General features: G+C 39.8%; 1 protein-coding gene across 3 annotated transcripts in view; it reads right to left on the reverse strand.

Annotated features, from left to right (window-relative positions):
* ZDHHC8 (zinc finger DHHC-type palmitoyltransferase 8) overlaps positions 1-13397 on the reverse strand; it is a 123593-nt gene that overhangs the window by 11675 nt on the left and 98521 nt on the right. For all 3 annotated transcript variants that reach the window (XM_030025522.2, XM_030025523.2, XM_041126040.1), the window contains 7 exons: positions 12916-13073; positions 9558-9730; positions 8751-8853; positions 5302-5393; positions 3464-3596; positions 2445-2562; positions 1599-1708 (listed from right to left, as the gene is read on the reverse strand). In XM_030025522.2, coding sequence (XP_029881382.1) covers positions 1599-1708; positions 2445-2562; positions 3464-3596; positions 5302-5393; positions 8751-8853; positions 9558-9730; positions 12916-13073 — 887 coding nt within the window. The remainder of the gene's footprint in view (positions 1-1598; positions 1709-2444; positions 2563-3463; positions 3597-5301; positions 5394-8750; positions 8854-9557; positions 9731-12915; positions 13074-13397) is intronic.

Raw genomic sequence — 13397 nt, forward strand, 5'->3', positions numbered from 1 at the left:
TACTATAAAATTGAACAAGTCCACAAAGCTGATTGTATGTACACCAGTCAGCCTATAGTAACATCATCTTTTTAGCTTAGGATTGAAACAGCAACCCTCACAGTGAAGACGCCGTACCCTGTTATCATTTCACAGCACTGCCCAGTCTCTTGGCCTAATCAGAAACTATCCCATATCTATATTGCATCTATGGCTATGTACTGAATGAATAAAACAAGCTTGCCTTCCACAGCTCTCTGACTTTTGGCATCATGACCCAATCTACTGTTGCTTACACAGCTCAAAATTGCTAGCTGATGCCTGTAAATAGAATATTTTGAATTGGATGCCAAGCCATTTTTCATGTAATAAAGTGAAGTTGATAGGATATTAAACTTTCTGGATACAGTGAACACACTGTTGTTCTTATGTTCCCTTTCATAAGCCAGTCTTTTCTTCATTAAGCGGACAAATCCAGAGAATAAGATTTAAAATTATTCTTTAAGACTAAAACCCGAACTTGGTGGTAGCTGGAATTCTATCATCTATCGCCAACTTTCTTTTCAAAATGAGAAGGATACTAGAAAAGTTTTATTCACCATTGAAGGAACACTCTGTCTTATTCCAGTGTTGCTGCAGTCAATTATATATTTCTACCATATTTTCCTTTCCTTACTTATATCACCCCCTTCTTGTTATTGCACGGGTGACACTGGAGGACCTGATGAAATTAATTGTAAGAAAAGTGCATTGTGTGGTATGTGTGTTTTAAGGGTATCTCCACTGGTGAGCAAAGACTTTGATGCATATTGCAAATATACAAGTTAGACCAGTGATTTTCAAACTGCTGTTCTCAGGTCCTGGGGCGCCAAGGAATATTTGCAACAATCCATGAGAAATAAATGAGAAAAGCCTATTAGCAGTGGGCTTAGTTTTGCACTCTGCTTCCAAAGGAAACAGTGTAAACTGTTTCAAAACTCCTAAGCAAAAGATAAAACAGTCAAAATTCTGGAGCAAGTCTCTCTAATTGTTTGGACTTCAGTTTTCTTGATAGGAGGAAATGATGCCAAGTGTTAGGAACGGTTTTTTTCCCATATAACCCAAATGCACTGAGAAGGTGCTAAGGAAGGTCAAACATGAGGAATCTTCCATTAATTTTAACTAAAATATCTCTTGGGATGCTTTAAAAGTTCTTTCTGTTCTGCAAGCTGACATCTTAAGGAATCACTGAAGAGGTTGTCTGTTGGCTAAAGGGTCTGATCCAGAAAAGCGCTAAGCATGCCCAGCTCCCTCTGAAGTGAACCTGAGTTGGCACCTATGTCAGGAGAAGCCAATGGGAGGTGACACTTCTCAGCATCTCAGGATCAGGCTGAGACACTAGTAAAGCAGCAGCGCATGCCTGTCAGCAGGACAGACGTGTCAAGCTCAACAGAGGAAAGCTGTGAAAGTAGACATGTTTTCATAAGAAGCAGAGCGAAAATATACACTATTACACAACAGTGCCAAGTGCTGTTATTTACTTTTACACTCTGACATTCACCAGAGCCCTGCAGTGAATTTATCCTCAGCTCCATGTTGCCCGGTGTTAGCTGGGAGCAGATTCTCCCAGGCTCACTCACCTGCTCAGCTGTAGCGTGGTAGTGGACTTTGGGATTGTTGCTGAAAGCCGGTCGATACTTGTACATGGCAGGTGTAGGAGGGCTGATAAGTTTGGGTGAAAGGCCACCTTCTGTAAAAGAAAAAAAAAGAAAGGACTTTTTATTAAAATGTGTGGACAGAAAGCTATCATCCCTAATTCCTTGCTATCCATGGTCCTCTGCAAAGAGATCTGTTCTGGAAAGAATAAAACTTGCAGTACTTTTTGTGCAGAATTCCACCAAAATCAATGGGACCCTTGTGGAAATAACAGTACATTGCTGCTAGATCAGCAGTCTAAAGAGAAGAAGAAACAAGGTATAATACATTAAAGTGGGGTGACATATTTTGGTGAGTAGTAATTTTGCCATAATTTGAAGTACTAGATATTTGGGTTGAATTCAGCTACTAATTTTGTTTGAAAAAAAGAGGGTTTTTAATAGCATCAAAGCTTTAATTTCACATTTTCATAAATGAAATAATTCAGTTTGTAATGCGCAAGCATTTCATGCTAGTATTTCTGATTTCTTAGTTCAAAATGACATTTTTCATTTTAAAATTCATCGAAAATTTAAGAAGGGGTTTAAAAGGGTTTAAAAACTCTGTGAAACTGATATGAAATATCCAACCTAGGCCTGAATGGAGCACTTCAAGCTGACTTTTCTCTCCCTTTCCTGCTGTTTATTCCCCTAGTTCAGAACTCCTATAAATAGAAAAAAAAACCCTTCACCCAGATCCTATTACTGTTTTGAAAGAATACCAGAAGCCTTTTAAAGAGGCTGAAATATTTTCTTATTGATAAAAATAAATCACTGATCATGCAACTATACCTTCACTGGTGCCCAGCTGCCCTTTTATCTCGGAGTACTTGCTTGGATCTCCTTTGGGTGGGAGAGGTGGTTGCACATCCATACTTTTATCCTCCAGACCTTCCAGGCTAATTTTAGACTGAAAATGACCAAAGAATCAATCATTACCCACAACTTGGTTAAATACAGCACGTGTCAAAGTGCTGGATGTACCACAGAACAAGAACTACCTATACCTTTAATGACAAACATGATTTAGCATCCACTGCAGACAAGGATGTCATGTATAAAATTAGCATTGTCATAACAAGCCAGTATAATTTTAAATGCACTATCCTAGTCTACTTGGCATGCTAAATAACATTATCATCACGCTAGTTAATATGTGGTAGAAGACAATGGTGTTTTCTAGCACTTTTCAGCAACTTTTCAGGCATCTCTCAGCAAGTAACTATGCAAAGAATGTAACAAGTAACTATCCACAAAAATCTTGCAAGGTGGCTTCTTTTGAATCCACTGCTTTTTATATGATTAAACAAATCCTTCTCTCCTTTCATGCCAGGAGAAACTGAAAAAAGAAGAGGAGAGAAGAGAACTCAGCTTCTGAGCCAATATTCCTTTCACTGGACCACAAGCCTTCCTGCAGTCTGGAAGCTCAAAACCTCCTTTGAAGTAGAACAGCTGACCTGGTGGTACAAGGGTTCCCGCACAGTGTTACGGTCATTAAAATTAATTTGAACACCAAGAGGTGGCAACTCTTGGGACAGAAAGTAGCTATTGCAAAGAACAGCTACCTCTTCCAAAAGATGCCCAGAGGCATTCTATTATAGAGCTGCAAAAAAGGCTGTTACTGGATCAAGAGCTGCTGTTACTGAACCTGGGTTACTTTCAGAGGATGAAGTATATGACAAGGACTCAACCTCTGTAATTTTCTCCAAAAAATGCATCATCTCAAAGAGATTCTCAATGTCAAACTCATTCCCAGGCTTGATAATGCTCAATCAACGCTCTTCAAAAGCAGCGCTTGAAGGCTGCCTTACCTTACTCCGGTTGAGGTTGGCTTGGATCCCGTTGTCACTGATCTTCACTGTGATCTGTCGCTCAGATAAATCAGGTCTGAGGAAAGGAGGCTTTACACTCACAGCTTGCTTTTTCTTGGGCTCAACTATGTACCTGATTAATTGTTCAACAGTCATCATTAAAATAAACAATAACCTAAGAACAAGGCATAGAGACAAGAAAATCTTCCTGCTTCCACGGTATGATTTAAGAATGTGTCAGAATCTAGGTAAGCAAACTCCATTTATTTCAATGGCTGTAATAATTAAAAAGCAATAAAATAAAAAGATCAATCGGTTTTTTAGTGAGCAAAAGGAGAGGATGCATTAAAAAAACCAAAGCAATTTTTGAAGCACTGATGGACGAGAGCACAGTTCACATGAAGAGAGAGAGGCCTACCACCAATGGAAGCGATTTACTAGATCTTACCTAGTTAACATGAAACAGCTTCCCTGCGGTGGAAGATGGTGACTGGGGGAATAAGACGCAGCACATGGGGAGTTAACATGGAGAAGATGATGTGCTGCCAGTTGTAGTTTACGACAGGGTTACTTGTTTCTGTAGCATGTTTAGGTGTTCAAATAAATGCAGGTAAAAGAAACAGACAGGTCTATAGGAAGCAACAAATCTAAAGGGAAATGGGTGACTTTAGATAGCTAATTTCTCTCCAGTGGACTACAATTCTGTAAGTGCAATTGAGAAGTGGCTGTACAATGCATAAATATCAATACACACACAAGCTTTTCCTGTTTTATCTAGTGAATAGGACATTCTAGTGGTGATGGATCAGTGACTTTCAATATACAGGACAATTTGAACAGGACTTCACAGAACACAAACATTCTGCTTGCTGGAAGTCTGAGAATAGCCTTGATGATAGTACTCACACCCCTCTCAACAGGAGTGTCTTCCAACTTCTAATATTTGGCTCTCTTAAATTGTCTTGGCCTAATTTTCATGTTTTGGTAAGTTTGAGAAGCAGCTATTCCAGTGTCTTCACCTTAACACATGTAACAGTCTTTTAGGACTTATTTGTTGCATAGCAAAGTGGGGGAGGGAAAAAAGGCAGATAATGGTGTCAGGGTCTGGAATTGCTCAACAGCCTGAAAATGCTCAAATAAGTCTTCTTGTAGTATGATTATTAACATGTTTGCAGGTTGGACAGCTCAGGACCTAGGATATTTATACTCCCATCAGATCTACTGCATTATAATCCTGATTTCAAAATGTGAAACGATAAATCCATTTCCCCCAAAATAGAAAGCCATAAATAAAATCCCAAGTTCCATGATGTAGACCTCATTGAAAATCTGTTTTATGATAATGGAAGTGCCAGTGAGATTGAAAACCACAGCAGCCTTAAATTAGATTTAAGTCTTAAGGAGAAAGGCTGATTTTAGATTCCTTCCTTTTCTCCAGCAGACTAGAATACCTGGACATTGACTGTACAGTGCAAAAAGTCATGTTGGGAATATGATAACATACAGAAACTGACCTTGTTACTGAAATCCACCGGATAAAGAAGTTGGTGAAGACAAGGGTATCAGCTCTTGATATAATTTGGCATGCTCATTTCAAATAAACATTTCTGGGATGAGGGTTATGAATTACATGAAGAAAGCAGGACAGGTTGGACAGGTTACAGCCATGCAACAGTGAAGCAGCTATCACAGAGCTCTGCCTTCAGGAAAGTTTTGCTTTACTTCCCTGTTACTTTATCAATGGTCTTTCCCTTGTGAGCCCAATCAAGTACATTTTCTTCCTCTGTCCCAACAACTATCCTACCTCCCTCATTCCCAGTTGACAGCGTTTCTCTTACCTGGGAGCCAAGGGGCTGCAGAGCACATGTTCCACGTTTCCGCAGCATCCTCGGGTAAAAGGATTCACTCCCCCACGGAATTTACCTGTTACCTGGAAACATATTCAGGACAGTGCTCAAACCTCTGGTTATATAAAAAGTCATCATCCAATCCTCAGAAAGCCAAGAACAAGTATGACTTGCTCTGACCCTACTGTCTTTCCCAAACAGATCATTTCTCTTTGAATGCTGCACTTCCTCTCTCCTGCTCTAACACAACACCTCTATCAGCTACTTCTAGCTAGGAAGCACACCAACTGAAGATCCCTTCCCAAAAGGGCAGTGAGCTCAATGTGGCTAGGTTTCAAGTGGCCAGGTTCACCTCTCCATGCTGCTCCTGCATTAGATTCGTGCCTACTGTCAGCCAGACATCCTGTTTTAGTCCTTTCATTCCCCGTCACTTCCACTCCTCTGCCTTGGCAAGTCCCCTCCAAACAAACAGGAATGTCAATTCAACATTTGTAATGTTGGATGAGAGCAATGTTTCCTCTCTATCAGCATCCCATCCCTAGTAGCAATCAGTACAAACCACTGCCTTATGTGGGAGGGTGCCAGGAACTCCCCTGTGATTACGATGTTTGCTTGGAAATGAGCTAGTTTAATAAAAGCCAAGCCTCATTAGACTGGCGGGATCCATTCAAAGCTTCATAGGCATTATAAAGGGTTTGTATTCTACCGGCAGATACTTGAAAGTAACCATATGGGGATAAATACCAATAAAGCCAGAGAGATTAATAGTGGATGCCATTAAAAGCATTACTGTTGCTGTTTGCAAGTAATGCATTTTAATCAACTCTTAGTTCTGATCTAGCAACAAGTTTACAGAGTACCAGAAATACTTTAATTACTTGCACATAAAATAATGACGATTAAATGATTTTGCAATATATTATGCTGGCCTCTTTGATATAACATAAAACTCTTTAAAAGGCCAAGAAAGAAATTTTGGAAGTTCTGAGTGTTGGAAGAGTAACCTGATGACTAAAACATGGGCCTGGGACATTTGGCACATCTGCATTCAATCCTGGGCTTAAGCTGACTTGTGCCAGATGCTGGCAAAGCACTTCATACTCTGTGCCCATTTTCTCAAAAACAATATGAAAATAAAATTTCTCTAACTCACAGATTACATTACTAATTATACCAATTTGGTTTCTAAAGTAGTTTAAAAGCCACTGATAGAAAGCAGTCTCAGAAGGAAGGATATTTATTTACTCTATTCAGAAACTAAAAATACCAGGATATGAGCAGATGTTGGGTTATGGGTTACTTTGATTCCATAGAAGACCTTCAGAGGCGTTCAGAAAGCTCACAAACATCTAAACTCAGCCACTATGCACTCCTAAATCACAGTCTGCCTACTATGAATGCTCAAAACTTATGAACTCCAGAATGAACAAATACTAAAAATATACAGTAAAACACCAAAAATGTCTGTACCACTGGCCTATAAAATGTACTGGGAAAAGAGGACAAGTGTAGCTGAGCATATTGTAACTGGAAAGCTGACAGCAGATAACAGTGTGAGAAAAGAGAATCAATACTGAGACTGAAGGAGAAAAGTGAACATTTTAGAACAGTGGCAGAGCCAGGAGCAGATCTCATATCCATCACTCCTGGTCTGGTGCTCTAATTACTTAGATATGCTTCTTTTGAAAGGGACCTGAAGGCTGGGAACATCCATCCTCCAGTTACAGACAGGCAGTACATATGACTAAACAGAAATTAAGACCAGATTATATTTAATTTTCAGAAAATGGCATGGGAAGATGGATTAATCTCAAGTGGTTTGGTAGCTTAAGAAAACAAACCAAGCTAGGATGCATTTTCCAATAGTTATTTCAATCACGTTAAATGCAAAATTCTCAGCCTTCCTAAATGTTAGTGTAGCCACAAACACAAGAAGATAAATTTTACTTTTTTTTTTTTAATTTAAATCTTTCCTTCCTCCTCAGCCTAACATTTTCATGGACAGTTTTCATCACTGCACAAAGACAACCCTAAGGCAGACCATGATTTGGGCTATGAGACTGAAATGCCCTGGGTTTCATGCTACTGTTGTTAGCACTATCAAACCTAATACTTGGCCAAAATCAATTTTAAAATGAAGAGCAGCTGATTCCAAGGACAGAGAAAAGCATTTAAAGATCTACAGCTACGGTAAGCCTGCTTTGTTCAAAGGCCATGTTAGGCAACAATTCAGGATGACTTCAGATTCTTTGCTTAGGTAAACCTCCCACACCATTCTGGATAAAAGTTTTTATTGTCTTTTGTGGGATAGGAAACAATCTCATCCTAGTTTATGGAGGCCTGGCCTCAGACAGATGTCTTCAACTCTTACAGTCTGCACAGCAGTCAAACAAGCTACATAAGCATGAAGCCATCAGCCTGCAGGACAGCCAGAACAGCACACAGCTCAGCATGAGCTAGAGAGCACCCATAGATGCAAGAGCAGTAAAAAAGCATTTGAAAAAAAAAGAAGTGAAAAAGAAGTGTGATGTGGAAAAAAAAGTGAAAAAAACCCAGATGTGTGAGGGGCGCTTTGGAGCTGGAGCTGTGAAAGGGTCAAGCACTGGAATGCACACAATTAATTAGCCTTGGGAAGAAAGCTGAAAATGCTGTGTGCAGCTGACTGGCACACTGTGTGACCCTGTGTCAAGCTTTCTAACTAAGCTACGCCTTACAAATGGCAGAGGCATGCTATCGATCCCATGACTAAATCTCTATCGCCCATATCATGCTATTGATATGCACATGCATATAGGTCTGGAACGCTCACATAGGGGCTGTGGATTATATACATTTCAGTAACTGTAGGGGAGCTAAAATTTTACAGGCTTTTTGGCACAAGATGTCATGTTGGCACTTGGTTTGGAGAAGCAAAACAAGTTAGGTCCAATAGCCTCTGTGTGTGTGTGCACATAAGAATGAGAACAAGAGAGAGACAGAGAGCGAGACAAAGAGCTAGCTCAGATCTTATTATGTGCAGTGTGGGTTAGCTGGGGGAGTTCAAAATATCAGGAGACAGGGCAAAAGCATGATTTAATCTTTTCCTTTCTTCCTTTCATTCAATCTCATGATTTGTTCAGTCTGACTCATAAAGTCTGAACTGGGGTTGATGGTACCCACCACATAAAACCTATTTCAAGGCCATGAGCAGATTTTAAATGGTAAATAAGCCTGGGATGCTCCTTTGTGGTTAGAAGGGGGAAATCTTTGCTTGTAATGCATTCAAGAAAAAAATCTGAAAATAAAAAAACTAGGCAATCTTCCTAGATCTTCACAAAACCTCCCGTAACGAGTGTTACTGCTAAGATTTGGATCATTTTTTGCTTTACCCAAGCTGACTTGCTGACTTTCCTTCCCAACTCAACATCTTAGCCACAAACAGAGAAAGGATTGCTTCTTACCTGTTCATTTGTTGTGCGCCCTCGGGCCACTAGAACAATATGGAAGCCAGTGAGACCAATGACTGGAATAAAGAATAACCCAGCTACGCACATGACAGCCATTCTGTATCCAGGAGTTAAAGAAACTGGGATGAATGAAGGGGAAAAGAGGCTATGAAGGAGAGGGAGAGGAAAAGGAGAAAAAAAACCACCTTGAAAATAGGCAGGGTGTCCCTCACCTTTAATTAAGCTAACTAAATTTTATCTCAAAGTCAAATCCATCTCCTCCTAGCCTGGGTCCTTATGCTTGAGATGGTTAAAAAATAACGTGAACTCATTGATTCTGACTCTAACCATCTTGTAAAGACCATTCTGCACTAATCTATCAACAGGAGTAGCACCCCTCAGAGCCAGGGGTTCATGTATTACACCAGCATGCAGCAGGGCTGCTTCCAGGGCAAACTCTGCTTTAAAATACAGTAACTGTATTTAAAACCCTCTTTTAAATACAGTAAATAGTACCCAGCAGTTTAGAGTCACACCCAATTGGAAGTAAAATTTGGGGAGGCAGCATATCCTTCTGGTGGGTTGTCATGGCAAAGATTGAGATGGACGAAAGGTCAGCTATAGTTTTGGGGGTAACTGATGGTTACACAGGTCAGACAGGTACAGAGGGAAACCTGCCCTAAGCATTTACAGGGGAAGAGCAATGTGGGATCAGGAGAGGAGTAGATGTCCACCAGTTCCAGGAAGACAAACCTTCAGATTCATTCTTTCACATTTTCCTCAAGGCCACCTTGAGCCTTGAAAGACCAAAAAGAAGGATACGTAATGGCAGTATGAGCTGCTCCCAGCTTTTCCATATGGTTTAATACAAAGATGAGCCCAAAGGTGAATACTCCAACCATGTGTGTACTTAAGGACAGCAAGAAGAGAAAAAAATAGCGGTAGTTCCTCCGTCCTATGCAATTGTTGACCCATGGGCAGTGATGGTCAAAATCCTTGTAAAGAAAGGGAGAGACAGGGAACAATATCCAAATGGTGAAAGGAAATACATTGTCTTAGAGATAAATCTGAACCACCATCATGTAATATTATATCAGGCTATCAGCTGTTCTGCAGTTTTACAACATGCTACACTCTCTTCTTAGGACCAAGTGGTTTCTGTATCTATGGATGGAGAGGTACTTGAGTGTTTATGGGGTTCGAAGAGATGATATAAAAAAATAAAAGACAGGCTATTTATCTCCTAGCAGCAGAAGCACTAATTTTTTATCATCTTTAGCATGAGGAGTCAATTACAATGAAGTTCTCATAACCTAGAACGTTTTGAAGATGTAATACTGCTGCAGAATTCTCACCCCACATTTCTGTATTTATACAAAGCTGAATTAATCCAATTTAAACAGACATCACAGAAGATACTTTTTTACCAAGCAGGTCCCCAAAGAAAAGCAACATCTGGATGAGACACAGGCAAAGTTCTGCACAAGTTCATCAATAGTTATGAACCCAAACCTAACTATTTGTCTCAGTCAAAAGTTCAAAGTCCCTCATACAGTCAGATCCCTTTTAACAGGAGATTTAATAATGAGGGCAAGCCACAGACACCTTTCAAACGTCTTTACAGTTTTATAAGCATGTAAATCCACTGTCTTCAGTGGGATTATTCTTGACGTGAAGACAAAATCAGGTGCAAGAAATTAACCCTTCTTATTTCTGCATTCTTCAGAACAGATACTACACACTCATTACATCAACAAATGAATTGTTTATTCTTTGTTTTGTGGTAATGCTATTTTTAAATATTCCTCAATGATGACAAAGGGGGTTTTGTATTTTTAAATTTTGCATAATGTATTTATCAAAAATTTACAAAATGCAAGAAAATGGATCAGAGCTTTCTCAAAGCACATTTGAAAATGACAGGGGCAATTTAATAAAGATAATTTCAGGCTATATCTGAAATGCTGACATAGCATATGTCTATTATGCAAATCTGGTTGTATGCAGCCCAAAATACCTATCCATTATGAAAGTATATAAGTACCTACTGCAAATACTTCAGTAAAGAAAACAAAAATCTGACTACTTTTGTCACAGATTCATTTTTGGGTCCCTCTGGTCACAGCAGGCTTTAAGTTTTAACTGACTTGATTTCTGCAAGTGTTGTCAGCTTTTGTTATTTGTTCATTTTTATCAAATTAGCTCAAAAGTTTTATATTTGAGATAAGAATTTTTCTTGCACATTCTAGACAGAAAGTGAAGAGATGTGAATTACAACCCTGAATGGGTTCCACACAGAAAAGCCAGTAGAGTCACTCCTATCACTGTCTCCAAGCTCTTCTAGAATAGACAGGTGAGTGGGAAACAAGCATCACAAGAATCAATAAAGCACGCTGTTTAAGACCACGATTTATTGATTCAGAAGTCATTAATGTTTTTTGCCTATACACCTCCACAGCAGTCATAATTTAATTATACAAGCAGAGCTTCTTACTTGCCCACCAGAATAGTAAGGAACATTTAACCAATCTGACCATCAATAAAACTTCTGGAGAGCTAGGCAGAGTCACCTTGTGTTCTGTTATTTTATTTAGGTTACTTTTGGATTCTCTCCCATTTTCATTTCTGCTGCAGAACTGACTCCCATGGAGGCCTTATGGCAGCATAAAATTGCAAGTGTTTATACCAGTGAGTTTTGAGCAATCTTTTTTCTGAGAAAACTTCATTTGTTGAAAATGAACTTTCATGCTGAGCCACTGGGGAGGGCAGAAGAAAGAAATTCCATGGGACAACTGAGAATTTACCATTATCTAAACAATCCTCAGGATCTAGAATTAGTGAAAACATTTATGTTTTAAGACTAGGAATATACAACTCAGATTTTCTACAAAAAATCCAGCTCTATTCAACAGTTCACAGCAGTCTAAAGAAATTGTGTGACACAACTTACGAATAGCTGTGGCTATTACCCTCTACTCAGGGACCTCGGCAGCTCCTTACTCCCCATCTTCTCAAATCCCACATCCTTCTAAGGCCTTCCACAACAGGACAGCCTTGTCTTATTTATCAATGGTTACTAGGCACAGCACTGCTTCCAGATAATCATAACTTAGATATATATTGCCCTGAAGGAGAAAATGACTGACATAAGATAAACCCAGACAGCCTTTCTCTCACACGTAACTGGGCTGCTTTCTTTGGGACTATTCCCTTGCTTATGGCAAAGAGGATTAGGACAAAGATGGTCTATACAGCATTCCAGCTGACTCTGGTATTTTTTCTCTTTCTGATTAGTAATTCCTTTCATTTTAATGGCACAGCTGAATATATTTTAGACATATTAAAGATTTCACCTTTCTATTGGAAAAAAATAGACCTTGCAGCAGAAATGATACTTAAGAAGTGGAATTTTTAGCTCCACAATAAAAAATTCCCCCTGGCAATACAGTGCTGTGGATACAGCACTCTCTACTTACAAGTTTGGGAGATGTTTATAGCCCAAAAGCACATCTTACTGTTTGGGGGTTATTTTTTAAAAATCCTGTGTGCCCCACCAAGACCCTAGGGCTATCAAGAAACATGACAGTCCCATAATTCAGAGAGACCAACGTTAGAAACATGAATGAGTTCATGCTCTGAGCCGGGGTGTTGAAACAAACTTGGGGTCCTTCCATTGACTGGAGAACCACTTGCTGAATTCTGAGTTTGGTATTCCTAAAGCTCACACACCATTCTAGCTTCTCTGCTTGTCCACTAATATACACACCAGTTTGTTCCAAATTAAATGATGAGCCCTAAGGTCACACATGACAATGGTTCACGCTGAATTTTCTGCTCTCCTGAACTCTGCCTCTGCATCAACTCTTCCATTCACCCCTTTTTTACATTCACGACTTCTTAGCTACTCCGAGGAAGACATAGCCAGCACTATAAATTTTTATTCTAATTATCACTGGCAACAAAGCTGACATCAAACATTACTCCATATGTAACATACATCATAACTGAGGGCTATCTTTCAAATGGTACTACTTAGTAGGAGTCCATCAACAAGGCTACAGCTGGGAACTTCCAAGAACTGAAATACTGGGGGAAGCACCCAACTGCATTTTTCCAGTAGTATGTGCAACCCCATCACTGAGGCAAAGCCAACAGATCACATAATCAACAGAACTGTTACCTCAACACAGTTGTCACAGACGCTGCAGTGAGAGCAGCGTGGAGGACGGTAGAAATGGCAGGTGGCACACCATTTCATCCGTACTTGGATTCCTTTAATCTCCACATTCTTGTACAGTGGAGCTCGGAAGTCGTCATCTTTATCTTCATCTTCATCTGCTGCTCAATGCAAAACTAAAAGTTAGTGGAAATAAGAGGGTAAAGATAAAAGAGCTAATCCAGTCAGTGCCTTGGATACAGTGGCACTGCACGTGCTCTTGGGCTCGTCAGAGAAATAACACAGTGGTAGAAGTGATGGACTGTCAGAACATGTTGTCCAGGCTGCAGAACACTTCAGTGATCAGGGCTCATTTTAGCACCTCCCAGAGGAGTGCTGTGCTGTCTCACACACCAGCCCCTGGACAAAGAGAGGTGTTTGAGTCTTAGCCAGCATTTACAACCAGGATGAATAAGATGAGCTGCAGCCTAGAGTCAAAGAGGGGA

Source organism: Aquila chrysaetos, chromosome 9 (genome assembly GCF_900496995.4).
Source record: "Aquila chrysaetos chrysaetos chromosome 9, bAquChr1.4, whole genome shotgun sequence".
Classification (NCBI taxonomy): domain Eukaryota; kingdom Metazoa; phylum Chordata; class Aves; order Accipitriformes; family Accipitridae; genus Aquila; species Aquila chrysaetos.